The sequence below is a fragment of the Scyliorhinus canicula genome, chromosome 6 (assembly GCF_902713615.1).
Source record: "Scyliorhinus canicula chromosome 6, sScyCan1.1, whole genome shotgun sequence".
NCBI lineage: Eukaryota > Metazoa > Chordata > Chondrichthyes > Carcharhiniformes > Scyliorhinidae > Scyliorhinus > Scyliorhinus canicula.
The window spans coordinates 178,040,699-178,060,895 of record NC_052151.1 but is presented as its reverse complement, the minus strand read 5'-3'; the positions used below and the strand labels follow the sequence as shown (position 1 = coordinate 178,060,895).

The following is a 20,197-nucleotide window of genomic DNA, read 5'->3' as shown; positions in this document are numbered from 1 at the left end:
ACTCTTGGGTATCATGTACGGCATTCTTTCAGAGGTTGGATAGCGTTGAGTGTGGGCGGGGGGGGGGGGGGGGGGGGGGGAGTGGACTCTATGGTGACCATGGGTGGTCCCGGACTCCTTTTTTCTTTATCTCCTTTGTTTTTTGTTTCCACTGTGGGAGGGTTTGTTTTATTGGATGCATATATTGACAGGTGGGCCGTTGTTTGGGGTGGTGGGAGGATGGGATAGTTGTTATTGTTAAGGGGATTGATTTTCTATTTGTTACCGTTTACTGTCTGTGGGTGGGGTGTAAATTCTGAAGGAAAATGTGAAATTGGAGAATAAAAACATTTTAAAAAAAAACTCTCTCTACCGCGTTGAGGATGGAAATCCACCTCCATGTCTCTGGACATGAATCCACAACAGTCTGACTCAGGGGCAAGCGCACTGCCTCTGAGCCACACTTGAAAATGCACTTGTCCTCTTGGCTGAGCTCACTCCTGTGTGGGCCTTCTCTCAACTCATTAAACTCGGAGAAGAATTTGGGTATGAAACATCTGGAAAAAATAATCCATTAGATAAGAAATAAAAGAAAGGGAAAGAGCTGGGAAGGATAGTATTGTGCGCATTGTTTAATGCTCGGAAATAAGTAGGACGACAGAGGATTTTCAAGGAATTATTTCCTTTCATGCAGAAGGATAGGATCTGGATCTTCAAACTTCCTGCTGTCATCTGAGAGCTACTGAACATTACAAGGTCAACAAATGGTCTGACAGCATGCACACAGCCACTGATGAGCAGGATATCTGAGCTAATCTGAACACATTCCCCATAACAGGAACACAGCCAATTTGTTTATCGTCGTTCTTATCAGAGCTCGGATTTTCTGACTTGTAGTATTATTTATCTTAAAGTTTGCATCCACGTGTTCAAATTCCTCCATGGTTTCTCCCCATTGTACCTCTGTAATCTCCTTTAGCCCTACTCCTGCCAAGGTTTCTGCGCTCCTCCTCTCCCAGCTTCTTGAGCATTCCTGATTTTAATTGCTCCATCATTGGGGGGCTCTGCCTCCTGCTGCTGGGGCCTACGCTATGGAATTATTTTTTAAAACATCGCATCACTGTACCTACGGAAACATCTCTTTTCCCGATGCTCCTTAAAAACATAACGCTTTGATTAAGCTTTTTGGTCACATCGCTTGATGCAGCTCAGTGCGTGATAACGTTCCTGTCAAATGCCTTAAAATGTCAATATCTCTGTGTAAATAGAGGTTTTTGTTGCAGTAAGTTTGCTGCAGGTTTTGGACCTACCCCCATGAATATTTCTGTGCGAATTATCTTGTGGATAAACTGTTTATATGGATTTGTCGGCTGGATAAATATTATTGCAGTGGCTCCTCTCCCAAACATATTCCTGAAGCAAGTTGCAGAGAGACAGTTCGGCACATGATGAAAGACCACTTTGTGCTTTGGGCTGGAAATCAAACGGTCAGGTATACTGGTCAGTATTTAGTAACCATGCGATGAGATGACCACTGGTCCCATCATGGACAACCCATGACCTGACCTATTACCTCTCAGAGGAGGGATGGTTTCTCACATGGAAACTCGATTAGATTTCTCTCAGATCCCATAAACAGGAAGGAAAATCTAAATAATAATAATAATCTTTACTGTCACAAGTAGGCTTACATTAACACTGCAATGAAGTTACTGTGAAAAGCCCCTAGTCACCATACTCCGGCGCCTGTTCGGGTACACGGAGGGAGAATTCAGAATGTCCAATTCATCTAACAGCACGTCTTTCGGGACTTATGGGAGGAAACTGGAGCACCCGGAGGAAACCCATGCAGACACAGGGAGAATGTCAGACACCGCACAGACAGTGACCAAAGCTAGGAATCGAACCTGGGATCCTGGAGCTGTGAAGCAACAGCGCTTCCAACTTTGCTACCATGGGTCATTTTTATTGGAAGTATTACATGAGGAACCGACTGATGAGAATTTTGATTTAGCTTGTTGTTTAACGACTACTTTGTTGTAGTGTTGCCACCTCTCCTGGAATGTCATACAATTAAAGCTTAATCTCCCAGAGACTCCTGTGAGAAAACCCTAGGAAAATCACTGGGGTATTTCATCTCCCACTTTGTTCCAGGCTCTGGCCATATGCCTGTCAATTAGCAAGCCTACAATGTGCCCAGGATGCACAGGAGCCCTGGTGTATGTGCGCTCAAACTGGTAAGTGGATGGACTAGGCAATGAATGGACCATTCTGATGAATGGTCACAGACGGTTGGTTTATTGCTCACAGACCTGAAACGTTACATTTGCTTCTCTCTCCACAGATGCTGGCACACCTGTTGAGTATGCCCAGATGTTACTGTTTTTGTTTATGCTAGAGTGGTTTCTGGAGCGCAGAGGATTGTAGGTATGGTAGCTGCCATGATTGTCTGATTACAGCTGGAGTTGACATACTGATGATGTGGGAGGGTCGGTTGAAATCAGGACAAGATTGTGTAATGAAACCTCCCAGAAAACTGTTAAATCAGAGATGGTACGTTTGATCAGCTCAGAAACCAATTCCTACGCAGTTGTGTAGTTTCCTGGGATTCCAGTCCCAGAGCAGCTGCTGTCAGGCCAGTCTGAAACCCAGAGCCTCACTGATTCCTGCCGACACTCACTGATCTACTGTCTGCAAGCAAACTTACAGTAGCCAAACAGGCCATTCATTTTCTGTGATATAATAGGGAAAAATACTGCCCTTAATATTTTCCTTCTTTTGCAAATTATTTAGTTGTCAATTGAAGAAATATTTACAATCAACCTTGTTCGATTGAGTATCTGATCATCACTGGCCACAGTTATCTTTATTAAATGAATCCCATTTTTAACCCAATATTTTCCCAGCATTTCTGTTGAGAGATAAATAGACTTCTGGAGGGCAATTAGAGATGGCCGATAAATGTTGGCCAAGCCAGCGACACCCACCGGGCATGAAAGAATAAAAAAAAGACTTAGCTGTTTTTTTGCCGAGTCTTTCTCTCATATCTACTATTGAAAATGAAAATTGCTTATTGTCACGAGTAGGCTTCAAATTAAGTTACTGTGAGAAGCCCCTAGTCGCCACATTCCGGCGCCTGTTCGGGGAGGTTGGTACGGGAATCAAACCGTGCTGCTGGCTTGCCTTGGTCTGCTTTCAAAGCCAGCGATTTAGCCCAGTGAGCTAAACAACCCGCTCAAGTCTTGTTAACTTTCTGCTGTGATATCTAGCTCTGAGATTACAAATTGAAGTAAATAATCTGTAACGATTTACATCAGTGCCTCAGCAATTGAAAGACCTGGATTATTTTTGCCCTTGGATCTTATTTTCTATAAAACCAATTTCAGCCTCATAGCTAGGATGACTGCTTTGAACCTGTTCCAGAATACCACACATGTGGACTCATCCATGGTCAAAATGACCTGTTTCAATACACTTGAGAAGGAAAAAAATGAAATGAAATGAAATGAAAATGGCTTATTGTCACGAGTAGGCTTCAATAAAGTTACTGTGAAAGCCCCTAGTCGCCACATTCTGGCGCCTGTTCGGGGAGCCTCGTACGGGAATTGAACCATCCTGCTGGCCTGCCTTGGTCTGCTTTCAAAGCCAGCGATTTAGCCCTGTGCTAAACCAGCCCCTTAGGGCTGGTGCTCCATGGATGAGGGCACTTTGGAGCATCCCAAAGTTGTTTCACCTCACCAATCACAGTTTGAGTAAATAAGTCAATAGCCACAACTCAATTCATTTCCATTTCCATCTTTGCCCACTTTCTATGAGATACATGTGGTTTCATGGTTCCTGTGCTGTACATTTATGACGGCTCTAAATTCTATCTGATTTTCCATTAACGCAAGCACTTATTTGTTCAGAATCTCCGAGTGTTATTTATCTTCTTCACATGGATAGCTTTGCCCACATAACCGTGGTGTCATCAGCAAAATCTGTATTATCACAGGAATGCCGCTTGATAAGATCTCAGTATATGTGCAGTATTGGACTTCAATAAGTTGTAGGATTTTGAGGTTTTACAGAGAGCACAGTTTCACTAAGATTCTGTCTACTATGAGGAAATACAAATAAACATAAATATTTAGAAATTAGGGTTTCATTCACTAGGACAATGCAGACTGCAATAGAATATGATAGAAATATATCAAAGTAGCACTGCTGCCTCACGGCGCCAGGGTCCCGGGTTCAATTCCGGCCTCTGGTGACAATCTGTGCAGAGTCTGCACTTTCTCCTTGTGTCTGCGTGGGTTTCCTCTAGGTGCTCTGGTTTCCTCCCACAGTCCAAAGAAGTGCAGGTTAGGTGGATTGGCCATGCTAAATTGCCCCTTAGTGTCCAAAAGGTTATGTGGGGTTACTGGGTGACGGATATACGGTTTGGGCGTGGGCCTAGGTAGGGTGCTCTTTCCAAGGTTCAGTGCAGACTCGATGGCCTGAATGGCCTCCTTCTGAACTGTGGAGATTCTACAATTCTAATGGGACAGAATAGACAGAACCAGAACTATTCCAGTAAAGGAGAGACCTTGAACCAGGAACATAGTTTCAAGATTAAATTTAAGAGATTTAAAACAAAGAACGAGAGAAATATCTTTGCGCCGAGAATTGAGAGGTTATGGAATTCATTTCCAAGTTTAGAAGTTAAGTTAAGGCAGAAATTGTCAACATTTAAATTAGACTGGATCGCCAAGTGAACCCCTAGTGAAAAGATATGTTTCCATTCTCATCACCTGTGTTCAATATCAGATCATTTTAATTTTGGTTGGGCATTTCACCAGTTATTTCACAGCTGGGGTCCAGAGAGGTAGGAATAAAGGGGGAGCGTTGGAGAGGAGACGGGGAGAGGGGTTGGGAGTCGGGGATTGGGAGCGGTAGGGAGGGGCAGGCAGGATGGTAGAGGCAGGGAGGGGAACTTGGGGGAGGGAACGGGGAGACAGTGAGGTGGCTGAGAATAGGGAAGACCCCACCAGGGGTCCAGAAGATTTTTGCTGGCCAGCCCCCAGTCAGCTGCTCCACCATTTTGGAAGGAAAGCTGCAGTTGGTCAGCAGGGACTAGGGGAAGGTGGTGGAAGGTGCGGAATTATCGGGGACAGAGAGGTCTACCAGCAACAAATTTCCGATAAGGAGGGTGAGTTTAGGAGGAGAGTGTGAAGTTGGGTTCAGGTTATGTTCGACTTGGGAATGGTTAAACTGTTCATGGAAGTGGAGGTGATATCACATATCTCACAGCTCTCCGCTTTATATTTATGATTTAGTCCATTGATGATCAGTAGGAAATGAAACTGTTACATTGTAATTTCTCCTCTTAGGTTAAAGTCATCCCTCTTTCCCGCCCACAGAATCTCAATGATTGTAATAATGATTTTATTCGTAATGTGCACTGTAATATTTTACAACTGAATTTGCTGAAACCGTGACAGATTACCTGATGGACATGTTGTGAGTTGCCGTTCCTAAAGCTCTTCTGCCAAAAATAGAGAGGCTGTAACAAAGGGTTACGAGTGAGGAATCTCCATCACTTCTCACAGGCTGTAACATACCACAACACAGAATAGGTAGGTCAGTATTACAGGCAACTCATAACCGTACACTTGAGAGCACAACTTAGACACAGAATCATGCTGGGAGGCCATTCACCCTGCAAAAAGCATAACAAGATTCCAAGTCAGTAAGAAGAGGACACAGATTTAGGATAATTGGCAATGGAGCCAGTGGTTAAATGGGAAAAATCTTTTCTATGCAGTGCGTTGGTATATTTAGAATACATTGCCTGAAAAGGTGGTGAAATCAGATTCAATAATATTTTTCAAAAGCAAAGGGAGATATTTGCATGGGGACGAAATGGATCACTCTTAGAAAGGCAAAATGCTGCAGCTGCTGGAAATATAAAATAAAAACAGAAAATGATGGAACTGGAAAATTAGGAACGAGTCAGCTTGCTATCTAACCGGCCCGTTCCCAATGGCGACTTCCAGATCTCGACAGTAGAATATGTGGATGCCAGGATTTGGTTCCGGTGAGATTGGGATGTGTGGAAGGGCCTGGACAGCTGCGACTCCTGGCCGGAGAATGACACTGATACGTGGAGGGTGATAGCGTGTGTTTGGTTTTTTTTGTGAAATAAGCTGATATAGCTTTATACTGGTACCAATATGGAACGGTGACATTTCCTTGTTGTTTCATGGTTCGAGTCATACATGGAATGTTATGCAGTTGATTTTCAAATCTTTGTCACTGTTGACCGTTTAATAAACAAATTATTATTCTCAAGTGGTGCTACAGGTTGGTGTCATGATATGCAGACATGCACATAATGAGACATAATGCACACAAACAGGCAGTTAATGAATACAGAGAACACATAGCCAATCAGCAGGCAGAACACTTGGGGGTGGTTTCCCACTATAAAAGGCACGAGGCACTCACACTCCGCCTCTTTCCACTGGTGACATCTACAGTGTGAGTCAGGTTGTACATATCATATAACTCCTACAGCACGTGGCTAAGAGCTAGTCTAGTTCAGTCAGACAGATTAATCACAATAGGTTAGCAGAGAGTCGAACTCACAGAGGATTGAGCTAACTGTGTGACAGGTTCAATAAATCAGATTGAACTAACTTCAAGGTGTGGAGCATCCAGTTGCAGCCCGTGTTATCTTTCTATGCTTAACACGACAGTTGGGTTTGCTGCTGCTTGTAGCTGTAAATGCCGGGAAGCTGCTGTTGTTGTTTCCTTCTTTTTCTACAGCCTGAAAGGACAATTTTTTCTAAAATACCTGCAACCTGGAACTCCGGACTCAGGGGGACATGAGAGTCCAAAAGGCAATCTGATTTTTAGAAAGAAGACGTTGTAGGATCCGGTGCGCAACACTGATCCAAATGAGTAACCTGATGACGATGTTGAAGAAATGCTTTCGCAGGTTGCTGATGCTCTGGTTTCTGGTATGGTGAGTGCTGTATGTAATTAGCACGTCACCGCAGGTCAAACAGACTGGACATGATAACATATTCTCAGGCTTATCCTTCATTTCTGTTGAGGAATCTGTGAGGTGTGATACTGTGTTTTTTTTTAATGAAGATGAGCTGATATAGCTTTGTGTTTATTATTATTATGTATTGGTATCAATACGGAACGGTGATGTTTCCTTGTTGATTAATGGTTAGTGTGATATCTGTAATGTTATGAGGTTGATTTTCAAATCTTTGTTAAGGTTAACATTTTTTGCCAATGAAGTATTGCTCAAGTGGATTCTCGTGGGAACACATGACAAATCTCAGATGATGATTATTGGATGGCTAATTCAATCAAACTTTGAAGGCTGAACAGTTTGCCTGACCTCGAGAAGCGTCAGCACTATAGAGGCAGCAGCCAACAATCAAACACTCAAGAGCTGGGCTTCAACACTGGGGACAACCTCATGAGCAAAGGGTTAGTGTGTCGATGAGGGGAAGGCACCCTGAGCACGGTCTCCCTAATGTTTCCGGCACGGGTCTGGGGTCTAGGGGCTCCTGATGTGGCCCTGGATGATTGTACAAAAGTTTTCCAGCACAACTGGTTTGGTGGATGGCACTTTGATAGAAGGCGAGACATCTAAGTGTGGGGGATGTTTGGGCAATTCGAGGGTCCCGGGGTGAAACTCTAACAAATTTTCGGTCTCTTTCCTTCTCCACATTCTTACAGATATAACAATATGGCTGATTATGTCGGTCCCACAGAGGCTGTCCTCAAGGTGTTAGTGGAAGAGCAGGCGCCCAAATGCCAGAGTAGGCAGCAGCATTGACGCAGGCTGGAGGTGGCTCCCGCATACCCTGAATATCTATCCGTCCATAAAGCCAAGAAGAAACCCAGAGGGGTATGCCAGCAATGGCCCAAGGTACATGTGTCGTTGGTCTTCTGAGGAGATGACGGACAGCATGTGCCGCAGGAGACTCTGTTTCAACAAGAGACAGCGCGCCACCTGTGTCACATCACAGCACGGTAGCATGGTGGTTAGCATAAATGCTTCACAGCTCCAGGGTCCCAGGTTCGATTCCCGGCTGGGTCACTGTCTGTGCGGAGTCTGCACGTCCTCCCCGTGTGTGCGTGGGTTTCCTCCGGGTGCTCCGGTTTCCTCCCACAGTCCAAAGATGTGCGGGTTAGGTGGATTGGCCATGCTAAATTGCCCGTAGTGTCCTAAAAAAAGTAAGGTTAAGGGGGGGTTTGTTGGGTTACGGGTATGGGGTGGATACGTGGGTTTGAGTAGGGTGATCATGGCTCGGCGCAACATCGAGGGCCGAAGGGCCTGTTCTGTGCTGTACTGTTCTATGTCCTTGCGGACTGGCACCCTGTGGAAGAGGAGGACACCAGCTCCTGGTGGCTGTGTAGGTCCACAGCCCTGAACTTGTGTGCCACCGGTTCATTCCAAGGCTCAAGCAGGGGCCTATGCAGCATTTCACAAGCTACAGCCCACAAGTACATCCATAAGGTCACGGCTGCCCTGTATGTCCGGGCAGCAGACCATATCAACTTTCAGCTGGACCAAGCCCACCGAGATGCCCGGGCTGCAGGATTCTCAGCCATTCCAGGTATGCCCCAGGTTAACCGGTGACAGCCATGGAATGAGTGGTCGCACGCAAGGTGGCTCCCATATGAAAACTGTGAAAACAACCTTTCAACCTGATCAAACGGGAACCAAAATTATCCACAACCATCCCCGCCCTCCCAACCCAACCCAACCTAAACCCAGCAGACCACATTGAAGAGGAACCCAAAAAGAGGAAAATTAGAAAGAGCCAGCTGCCCACCAAGAAGGCCAACAAAGACAAGGGAAGGGAAACCTCGACCTCGGAGCCACAGCGGTGGAAATGGCGACGGCCATCATGAAGGAGGTGATGGCCAAAATGGAGCAGCAGCTGGAGGCCCAGGAATCAAAGACTAGAGACCTGGAGGAGGCCGCCACACAACAAGGAGACCAGATCGCGGAATTGGAGTTGCAAGTGGCAAGCCTGTTCAAAACTCAGAAGGGCCTCAGGGAGAAAAACGACGATCAAGAAAATAGGTCTCATCGCCAAAACTTAAGAATCATGGGGTTGCCAGAGGGAATGGAGGGGAGAACCCCACGGAATACATCTTGGAGATGTTTGGAAAACTGGTGGGTAAAGAGGGCTTCGCCAAGCCCCTGGAGGTGGTCCTCACCCATAGGTCGCTTCGACAGCGGCCCAGAGCCGGGGGACCTCCACAGACGATGATTGTGAAGTTCCACAAGTACCAGGAGAAACAACGGATCCTGAGATGGACGAAAAGTGAGAGTGGCTGCAAGTGGAAGGGACATCCGATCCACGTGTACCAGGACATTGGGGACGACCTGGCCAAGCGCCGGACCAAATTTAACAGTGCCAAATCTACCCTCTGTAAGAGCGAAGTGCGGTTTGGCATTCTCTACCTTGCCAGGTTTTGTCACATACCAGGTATTACTTTGACACCCCTGAGAAGGCCACAAATTCGTCCAGGACAACAACGTAGGCAGACAGTAAAAGCGCACATGGGTGAGAAGGCAGAGTATGAAGGCCAAGGGAAAGAAAGATAGGAAAGAATGTGGGCAGAGAGGCCGGGGGGAGACAGGGGAACCAGATCGAGAAGGGAACCGCTACACTGCACTGTTTGCGAGTATGGTGAAGGAGGAGGCCGTGGCTCGCCTCTCGGGAGAGCGGGGAGGCCTGGCAGGAGGAAGGAGAAACAGGGAAGTTCAGTGGAAACGAAGGGCAAAAGATAGGGGTGGGGTTCAGGAATATGGGGGGATGAGGAGAGGTACAGCTAATAGGGGGAGACTAGGAGGGGGAAACACAAGGATAAGTGGGGAGAGGGGGAGCGACGGGAGGTGAGGTGTGGGGCTGGGGGTAGGTAGAGTGCTGGTTGCAATGGGCTGCACGTGGAGACAGCGAGAAAATAGTAGCATTTGTCAACCATCTCGAATGGCCCGAAAACGAGGGCAGGCCCGATCGGACAGGACCGGGCCCACAAGGTGAATATGACTAACCCCACAGGAGGGGGTGTAGGGGCAGCCACCCCACAACCACATTGATAGATGGAACGTGAGGGGCCTCAACGGGCCAGTGAAGCGATCCGGAGTCCTCATCCATTTTCAGAGTCTGAAGGTGGACATAGTCTTCCTATAGGAAACACACTTGACGGAGAGAGACCGACAACAGGTAACAAACGTTTCACTCTAAATTCTATACCAGGGCGAGGGGGCTAGCCATATTAGTTAGCAGGACAGTCTCATTTACAGTGACGGACACAGTGACGGAACTGGGGGGCGATTTGTTATGGTTAGCGGGACCCTGGAAGGGGCCCTGGTAGGTTTGATAAATATATAGGCCCCGAACCGGGATGACGCAGAGTTCATCAGGAAAACGATGGCTGAAACCCCGGACTTGGACACCTAACAACTGATCAGGGGGGGATGGGTTGGAGAAAGGACAGGCCCATTGCCACCCCCCCCCCCCCCACTCCCCAAGGATACTGCATGCAACTTTACTCACCGCTAAGGAATTCAATGGTAAAATATCCCAAGCCATCAACAATTGAGTATCCTGCATCCAGAACGGGGAGGTTTCACTCACATTCTGAGAGGCACTGAAGGCAGTGAACAGGGGGAAAATCATAGCCCTTCGGGACAGGAAGGAAAGGGAAACCAGGCAGCAGCTGATCACCTCCATACTGGAGATGGATTGGCATTATTCCACGGCCCAACCTTGGAACTGCTGGCAGAAAGGGAAAAGCTGCAGATGGAATTTGACTTGCTCTCCACACAGAAGGTAGTCCACCAGCTCCGCCAGGACCAGAGAGTTTTTTTTACGAACATGGAGACAAAGCCAGCCGCATGCTGCACACCAGCTAAGAAAACAGGCTGCCGCGAAAGAGAGCTCAGATCAGGGACAGTAACGGTAGGATGGTAGCCACACCAAATGAGGTCAATAAGGTCTTTATGAATTTTTACATAGGGGGCCTCGAGAATGGAACAGTTCCTGGAGTAGCGGGGAAGAAAAAAAACAGGTGCTGCATACACCCCTAGGGCTGGGTGAAATCGTGGAGTGCATCAACTCCATGCAGTTAGAGGAAGCGCCGGGACCGGATGGGTTCCAGGCAGAATATTTTCAGCAGTGCTAACCCCACACCTGCTGGAGATGTTCAATGACTCAGTATCTAAGGAGGCCCTCCCGCCCAGGCCTCCACTTCATTGATCCACAAAAAGGTTAAAGACCCGATAGTGTGTGGATCATGCAGGCCCTAAACACTGACGTGAAACTCCTGGCGAAAGCTCTGGCTGAGCGACTGGAGAGCTGCCTGCCAGATGTGATCACGGAAGATCAAGACTGGGTTTGTGACAGGAAGGCAACAAACAGTGAACATCTGAGGCCTACTGAACATAGTAATGAACCCACCCAGGGAGAGTATACCGGAGCTGAATGTCTCCCTGGAAGCTGAGCAAGCCTTTGATCAAGTCGAATGGAGGTAATTCATGGAGGTGCTTGTACGTTTTTGGTTCAGAGAGCGATTCATCACGTGGGTGAAGCTCCTGTACAGCGTTCCTATGACGTGCGTACAGACAAACACCACCTGCTCCGAATACTTTGGCTGTACAGGGGAACAAGGCAGGGGTGCCCATTATGCCCGTTCCTGTTCACACTAGCAATTCAGCCGCTGGCTATCGTCCTTAGATCTGCGGATTGGTGGATGGGCATTTGAAGAGGGTGCAGAGAGCATAAGAGTTTCACTCCATATGATGGCCTGTTCCTCTACATGTCGAACCCTCTAGCCAGCATGCAAAAGATAACCGCCCTCCTAAGGTGGTTCGGCGCCTTCTCAGGTTACAAACACAACCTGGGTAAAAGCAAAGTCTTCCTGGTAAACTCCCGAGAGTGAGGAGCAGAGCTGCAGCAACTACTGTTTAAAGTAACCCAGACCAAATTTCAGGTATCTGGGGATCCAAGTGGCCCACACTTGGATACGGTGAAAAGTATTTTTCTGCGAACAGATCATTAAGTACATGGGGAAAAAAGAAAATACATAATTGGGCAACACAAGGTACACAACGTAAATACATAAACACCGTAATCGGGTGAAGCATACTGTGATGAATGGTTACTGTGTTACTGTGCCCTTATCATCATGTAAGGTGATGTCCCCTTTAAGACTGGGCTTGGAACCCTGGGGGACTCCGCCTCTGACTCCGCCCACCAGGGAGTCGTATATAAGGGGCTGCTCTGTAGGCGCCACCCAGTAAGCACCCGTCTCGGCATCAGGCGAGTTCTCAGCTTATTAAAGCCTTCTTTACCGTTCTACTCCCTTGCTTCGTTATTGAGGGTACTACACGTACGTGGTGTAGTGTTAATGGGGTCAGTCCATAAGAGGGTGTTTAGGAGTTTGGTAACAGCGAGGAAGAAGCTGTTTTTGAGTCCGTTCGTGAGTGTTCTCAAACTTTTGTATCTCCTGCCCGATGGAGGAGGAGGATGGATGGAGGAGACTCCACAAATGGAACCTCTCCAGCCTGGTGGAGGAGGTGAAGCGGGATCTGCAATGATAGGATTCATCCCTCTTCCGCTAGCGGGAAAGGATACAGATCAAAATGAACGTGCTGCCTAAGTTCCTCTTCATCATAGAATCATTGAATTTACAGTGCAGAAGGAGGCCATTCGGCCCATCGGGTCTGCACCAGCCCTTTGAAAGAGCCTGTCCAAGCCCACACCACCCTATCCCCATAACCCAGTAACCCCACCCAACACTAAGGGCAATTTTGGACACTAAGGGCAATTTAGCATGGCTAATCCACCTAACCTGCACATCTTTGGACTGTGGGAGGAAACCGGAGCACCCGCAGGAAACCTACGCAGACACGGGGAGAACGTGCAGACTCCACACAGACAGTGACCCAAGCCGGGAATCGAACCTGGGACCCTGGAGCTGTGAAGCAATTGTGCTAACCACCATGCCACCGTGCTATTTCGATCACTCCCGATCTTCATCCCCAAATGCTTCTTCAGCAAAGTTGACAGAGGATTACAAGTGCGGTGACATACACAGGAGACTTATGGAAAAGACCCCCACTGGCTGAGACCAGACGAAATTGGGAGGGGAATTGGGCACGGAGATAGGGAGAAGACTCTGGATCAAGGCACTGCTCAGAGTCAATTCCACCTCCTCCTGCACTGGGCTAGGCCTGATGCAGCTCAAGGTGGCACACAGAGCACCAAGACCCGCATGAGCAGGTTCTTCCCAGAATTGGAAGATGTGCGAAAGGTGCCCGGGGGGGCGGGGGGCGGGGGGGGGGGGGGGGGGGGGGGGGGGGGTCCGGCCACACCCACATGTTCTGGTCACACCCCAGACTCAGTGAATTCTGGACGGCTTCTTCAAGGCTACGTCCAAGGTGGTGGGGGTCGAGATGGAGCCGTGCCCGCCTGCGGCAGTCTACAGGGTATCAGAGCATCCAGAGCTCGGGACAGGAATAGAGGTGGACGCCTTGGCCTCATTGACTGCCAGGCGGAGACTTCTCCTAGGATGGAAGTCTGCTAGGATGGAAGTCTGCGACACTTGGCCGAATTCCTGAGGCTGCAAATAAATCAAATTCAAAATAAGAGGGTTTGAGCAGAGGTTCCACACCGCGCAGAGCAAATTCACAAACATTCACGGACATGTTTGCAACCAGTAGCCAGGCGGGGGAAGGGTGGAAGGGAGCTGTTCGGGGGAGAGGGGAAGGGGGGGCAAGGGGAAAAAAAGGGGGAATAGAAAAGAGGGGAGAATAAGGATTGTCGCCCTCAGAGAGGAGAGCGAGAGAATAGGGAAGGAAGGGGGAGGAAGGCCATCTACTTGAGGGGACACAGGCCTCCTCTATATGGAGAGAAACAGGGATAACAAATAGACCCACTCTCTCTCAAAGGCCTAAAGACCAAGGGGGGATGGGCTCCCCCCCACCAACAGAATGAAGGCTACAGAGAAACAAGAAGGGAGATCCCAAACACAGCAGGATGCAAAGGGGGAATCGAAAAACGACACCTACCACTAAGCGACATGGACCCTAGTGAAATCCGACAGACTGCTCTGAATAGGAAGGGGTTCCACTTCCTGAATGTTCAACTTGTGTGTGACCATCACCTCTGCATCATGCAGGCCTGCATGCTTCCCAGGGAGTGTGCATGACAGTTACATCCTGGGACCCTTGGAGATCGCCAGTGTCTTCAAGGACTAACCCAAGGATAATGAGTTGGCTGTTGAGGGATAAGGGGTACCCACTGGGGTCCTGGCTGATGACGGCAGTGCGGAGGCTGGAGACTGAGGTGGAGACCCGATATAACGAGGCCCACCTTGCCACCCATTCTGTCCTTGAGCGGTACATCAGGCTGCTGAAAATGTGGTTCCAATGCCTGGACCGCTCTGGTGGTGCACTGCAGTACGCCCCCTCGAGAGTCTCCCGCTTTGTGGTGGTCTGCTGTGCCATCCACAACCTGTCGCAGCAGCGGGTCGATATGGAGGAAGTGGAGGAGGAGGAGGAGGAGGAACATGCGGAGGAGGAGCTGGACCAGGCGGGGATGGAGCTCGAGTCCAGGGAGGACTCGCAGGAAGCACTGGAGGATGGAGGACAAATGGCGAAGAGGGTCTGGCGTGCCCTGAGAACCAGGGAGGCCCTCATCCTCGCCCGCATCTCATTGGACGAGGCTTTGTCAATCAGCGCCCCCTCCCCCATTCCCTTCCTTCTCCTCCATTCCCTTCCTCATCCCCCATTCCCCTCCTTCCTCACCTCACTTCCCACATTCCCTGGCCGCCCCCCCCCCCTTCCCGCCACTGCCTCACTGACTTCGTTCCACCCTCCTAGAGTCTATGTAACATCACCCCAGGTTAATGGGCCTATGTCGCCACTGTCAGCGGGTCAATATACAGGAAAGTGATGATAACTCAGTGTGACGAAAGCTCTGGTGCTCCTCAGTCTATGCCAAAGTCTGACTCCTGTAGTGCTGCTGACAGCGCGCTCACACTCATCCTCTGAACGGAGTCTGCATCGGGGGCGTTTGATCTTGGACAACAGTGCCCGGGGGAGCAGGCAGGCCTGCTTTGAAGATTATCAGGACAGAGGCTTCACACATATCAGGTGTAACATGGTTTCATAGTGAATATTGGACATTTCCATTTCTCCTAGCTACACATAGTGACCCCCCCCCCCCCCCTCCCCCTCCCCAGTGCCCTTCAATCTTCTTGACCTTACGGGGTCTAGTGTGACATCTAGGTGTGACCCCAGGATGCACAGAGTTGGAGACAGCCTGCTGCTTTCTGTGCCCTGTGGCCTTTGATAGGCTTGGTAAACGTCCTCTGGAGCCCAGTGCCACCCTGTTCTGCCCGCTGCCCTCGGTCAGTCAGTCAGGGGGGAGTGGGGGGGGATTCGGTATATCTGATGGCAAGCCTAGGTTGGCCTCCAGTGCTTTCTCCTCCCTGACAGTGCCTGTAGGACCCTGGGGTATCCATGGTATGGGGGGCAGTTAGCGTGAGCTTCAGAGGCCTCTGCGTCACCTGGCTTTCTCAGTCTTGGCACTTCCCCGTTGTCTACATCATAAGAACATAAGAACTAGGAGCAGGAGTAGGCCATCTGGCCCTTCGAGCCTGGTCTGCCATTCAATGAGATCATGGCTGATCTTTTGCGGACTCAGCTCCACTTTCCTGCCCGAACACCATAACCCTTTATTCCTTTAATGTTGATGCCCTCAGCGATGCTCCTCAGTGACTGGGCCACACTCTCCAGTGTCCCAGCAAAGTCCACCTGCGTCTTGGACAGGGCCCCTCAGCAACTGGGACATGGTGTTGAGGCCCTCAGCCATGGTCATCACAGACTGAGCCGTGCCTTGGACACCACCACTCAAGACTCTGACGTTGGGCTCCAGGTTTTCACTGCGGTCGCCACCATAGCCTCGGTGCCATGAATTGTTTCCATCTTATCCTGCGCCTGTAGTCTTTGAGACTCCTCCAACTGGTTCTGCACACACTGGAATGTTGCTGACATCCCTGCCTGAATCTCACGGCTGTGTCCGAGCATCTGCATCAGCTCTGGGATAACCTTGTCCTGAGGCTCATCGTCTGACTGGGACTCAGCTGAGCCTGGGGATCCATCAGGCCCCCCCCCCCACCCCCCCCCCCCCCCCCACCCCCCACTGCTGACTCCCTTGGATGTTAGTGGGCGGGTAAGTGGAGCTGGATCCACAAAAAGATCAGCCACAATCTTATTGAATGGCGGAGCAGGCTCGAGGGGCCAGATGGCCTACTCCTGCTCCTAGTTCTTATGTGGAAACCGCAGCACTGGCATAAACCAGCTGAACCAAATAGCCTGTTTCTCGAGAGACGCAGAGTTAACGTTTGAGTCTTTATGACTCTTCTTCAGAGTTAAAGAGTCATACAGACTTAAAATATTCACTTTCTTTCTCTCCCCATAGCAGCTTCTAAGTTTTTGCTTTTATTTCATGTTTCCAACATCCGCTATATTTGCAGTTGTTATTATGGCCTGTTTCTATGTGTGCACTCCATGTAAGACTATATGGAAACAAAGGGAAATGAGCATGATGACCAGGAATGAGATTATGGGAGGGTGAATTGAGGAATATCATTTAATTGTGTACCTTTGTCCTTTTACTGGTGCAGTGCTGAATCCATTCCAAATAAGCATTACAGAAGCTGGCTCTTGAGATTCCCTTGAGGCAATGGTCATAGTCTTCATCAATGTTCACATTAAAAACCCCTGGGTCCCTGTCGATGTAATTCCATGCTGTGCACGGATGCAGAGCTTCCTGTATGGATTCATTGCTTAACCAGTCTTCCAGTTTCGGAGAGCGAATCAAGTAATATATTATGCTCTGTCAAGAAAAATTCATTAATACACAATCTCATCTCACTGTTGTAACAGATGGGCTCATTTATACCAGCTTATCTCAGTACAACTCTTTTAATTAACAATGTTTCAAACAAGACATTAAGGACTGTCTTGAATCTTACTTTTTAACCATTTAACACTGCAATATGAAATACACCTCTAAAATCATTAATTTAATGAAAAAAATGGGCTTTAGTGAGAACGGTTTGCATTTATGCAGCAAAATAAATGTAAGGAGAGCTGATCCGTCAAGGGTGGGCTTTTAAGAAAAAGGGGGAAGTGGAGAGGGTCAGGAATTTAGGGAGTAAATTCAGAGTGTGGGGCTTAGGTTAAACAAACATGAAAGTTTCTAATTTCTTATCCAGGCAGATTCTACTGTGGACCAGGGCAGTAGTAACTTCAATGCGAAGTAGCCAAGTGCTCAGGTGTGTCAAGCTCATCAGCACGTGAAGTTCATAGCTGCTTCCAAATTATTCCTACAATTTAACAAAAGGCCTCTCTGGTTTATCCGACCCTGCCTTTCTTGATTAACCACCTGTTTCCTGATTTTATTCCCACTGGTCACTTGCTAATTATGAGTTTATACATCATTTTTTTGCAACCATGTCTCATTCTGATTGCTGTCTTCCCTGTAATTTGCACCACAGACATAGCCTGCAGCTATAGCATCTCACTAACAAGAGTGCACTTGGCCCATGTTAATTTTACTCCTGCTCTCTGGTTGCACAATAATGGTGCCAACCATGGCTCATTGGGTGTTTTTCCCTCTGGATCAGATGGTCATGATTTTAAGCTCCACTTCAGAGGCTTGAATGCAAAATCAAACTGAAATTGCTGTTGGAAACGCCATAATTTAGAAGAGACGTTAAAGGGGGCTCCATCTGTCCTCTGGTTACTATCACAATGCTGTTTGTGGGATCTTGTGTGTATAAAAAATATAAGTTATTAGTTGTAAGGCACTTTTGGATGCCCTGAGGTCATGAAGGGAACTATGTGAAGTCATCTTTATTACTCACAGCATAAAAAGGTTGGGAGAGTTTATGCCACCAGCAGAGCTCAGAGACGTCTGGCGACCAAACACTCAAAACATTCATCTGTTGAGTTATCTCGTTGCCATTGAACTTCTTTACAGAGGGGCAAGTATTTGCCTTTGGGGGTCTGTGCTAAAAGTTTCCCTTTTGCATCCTTGACGCAAGTCAGTTGCTATGATGCTCCTTGTTGGGATCCTTTTAGTCTTCAACTTCTGGTACGTAAATAACGAGTTAGAACAATAGTACAATTTACAAAACGTAAAATCTCAATTTTAAATATCAAATAAGGCTGTTTAGTTATTGCTGTGTGAGCAATGACACTAGGGTAGTGTATGAAATAAAGAGCTGGAGGATAAAGCAGGCATATTTCAATGACGCCAACTGGTGGTGGGCACTATATTGGGAAAATTGGCTGCATTGTACATCAACTCTAGCCTACAGCTAGAGTTACAAACTCTGTATTCGTGGAGATGTCATCACATGACCACCTAACTCCAAATGTCCAGGCCACATGCTCCCACAACTGGTTGATCAACACCCTCAAGGTTCCCCTGCCATCTCCACAAAATCCCAGCACTGATCATGGAATCCACCCATTTCCATAACACTCCGCCTTCTTATGGCCAATCAGAAAATAAACAGTCTCCTTGTTACCCGATTGGATGAAAAACAGCCTGCTTCTCCATCTCCAATATTTAATTATTTATTATTTTGTTTTAACTGTAGTTTATTACAAACATGTACCAAAACAGGTTACAGCAAATAAACACCCTGGGAAACATACTTCCCAACAATCAGTCTGTATAGATTTTTCCCCTTTTTCACCCCCCCTCCCCCGTGACAAACAGCCCCTCAAACATGGTCACAAACATCCCCCACTTTTCCTCAAAGCCCCCTGAAGAGCCCCTTAACTCAAACTTTATCTTCCTTATTCGCAGGAAGTCGCACAGGTCACCCAATCATGCCGCTACCCAAAGTGGCAATGCCGACTGCCACGCCAGTAAAATCCGCCGCCGTGCAATCAGAGAAGCGAAGGCCAAGACATCAGCCTTCCTCCTCTCAATGAGCTGCGGCTTCTCTGAGACCCCAAATCTCGCCATCAAAGGGTTCGGGTACACCTCCTCCTCCACTATCCTGGGTAAGACCGTGAACACTCCCGACCAGAAACTTCCCAATTTTTCGCAACCCCAAAACATGTGCACTTGATTCGTGGGCCCCGCACACCTCTCACACACATCTTTTTTTTAATATAATTTTTATTGGAATTTTTTACAGAAAATATAAAACATAACGACAAACAATGAAATGCAACAAAATAACCCATAATAACTGTGACACCCCCAGACCGTATCGGCGCATGTATCACATCCCCCCACCCCCCCAACCCTAATGAACAACAAAAGAACTTAAAAAATATTAAAATTAAATAAACAAACATAGTCATTGTCGGCCCCCCCCTTTTCCCTCCCCTTTTCCTCTCACACACATCTGTTACCCACTGAAAGAACCCACTCATTCTCGCCCGAGTCATATGCACCCTGTGCACCACCTTAAACTGTACCAGGCTCATCCTTGCACAAGAGGAGATGCCGTTTACCCTTCGCAGTGCCTCACTCCATACTCCCCAATTGATCTCCCCTCCCAACTCCGTTTCCATTTCTCCTTCACCACCCGCTCGTCTCCCTGCTCCCCCAGCCACTTAAATATATCCCCATTTCTTCCCTCCCCTTCCACATTGGGAAGCAGCAGTCGCTCCAGCCGGGTGTATCACGGCAACCTAGAGAACCCCATCCAGACTTTTCGCGCAAAGTCCCTAACCTGCAGATACCTGAACTCACTACCCCTCGGCAGCACTACCCTCTCCCTTAGCTCCTCCAGACTGGCGAACCCTTCCTCCAAATACAGATCCCTCACCTTGACCAGCCCCACTTCCTTCCACCTCCTGTATACACTATCCATCCCCCCCCGGCTCAAACCCATGATTCATCTCCAATATTATAACTGCCAAACAGAAGTACTCAATGACACTTTTTTTAAAAAGGCTAATGTTTAACATCCTAAATAATTTTGTTATGAGATCAGATTTACCTATTTGGTGAGTGGGTGCGAGGAATGGCAACTCCCGACGGGTCTCAAGAGTTCTGCGCAAGCACAGACTGGGAGCTAGCGGCGTGTGCGTAATCCGTTGTTTTGTTGTTCATCAAGCCGAGGATGGGCCCAGGGGCACCTGCACAAAAAGAAAATGCCGCAAAAAAAAAAG

At 48.1% G+C, this 20,197-nt stretch overlaps 1 protein-coding gene across 1 annotated transcript in view; it reads right to left on the bottom strand.

Moving 5' to 3' along the window:
• Positions 1 to 20,197, bottom strand: part of LOC119967677 (pecanex-like protein 2) — a 332,932-nt gene that overhangs the window by 81,218 nt on the left and 231,517 nt on the right. Inside the window, exons 28-29 of the mRNA XM_038800498.1 lie at positions 16,656 to 16,889; positions 5,447 to 5,550 (exon numbers count right to left, since the gene is read on the bottom strand). Of these exons, the coding sequence (XP_038656426.1) occupies positions 5,447 to 5,550; positions 16,656 to 16,889 (338 nt within the window). The remainder of the gene's footprint in view (positions 1 to 5,446; positions 5,551 to 16,655; positions 16,890 to 20,197) is intronic.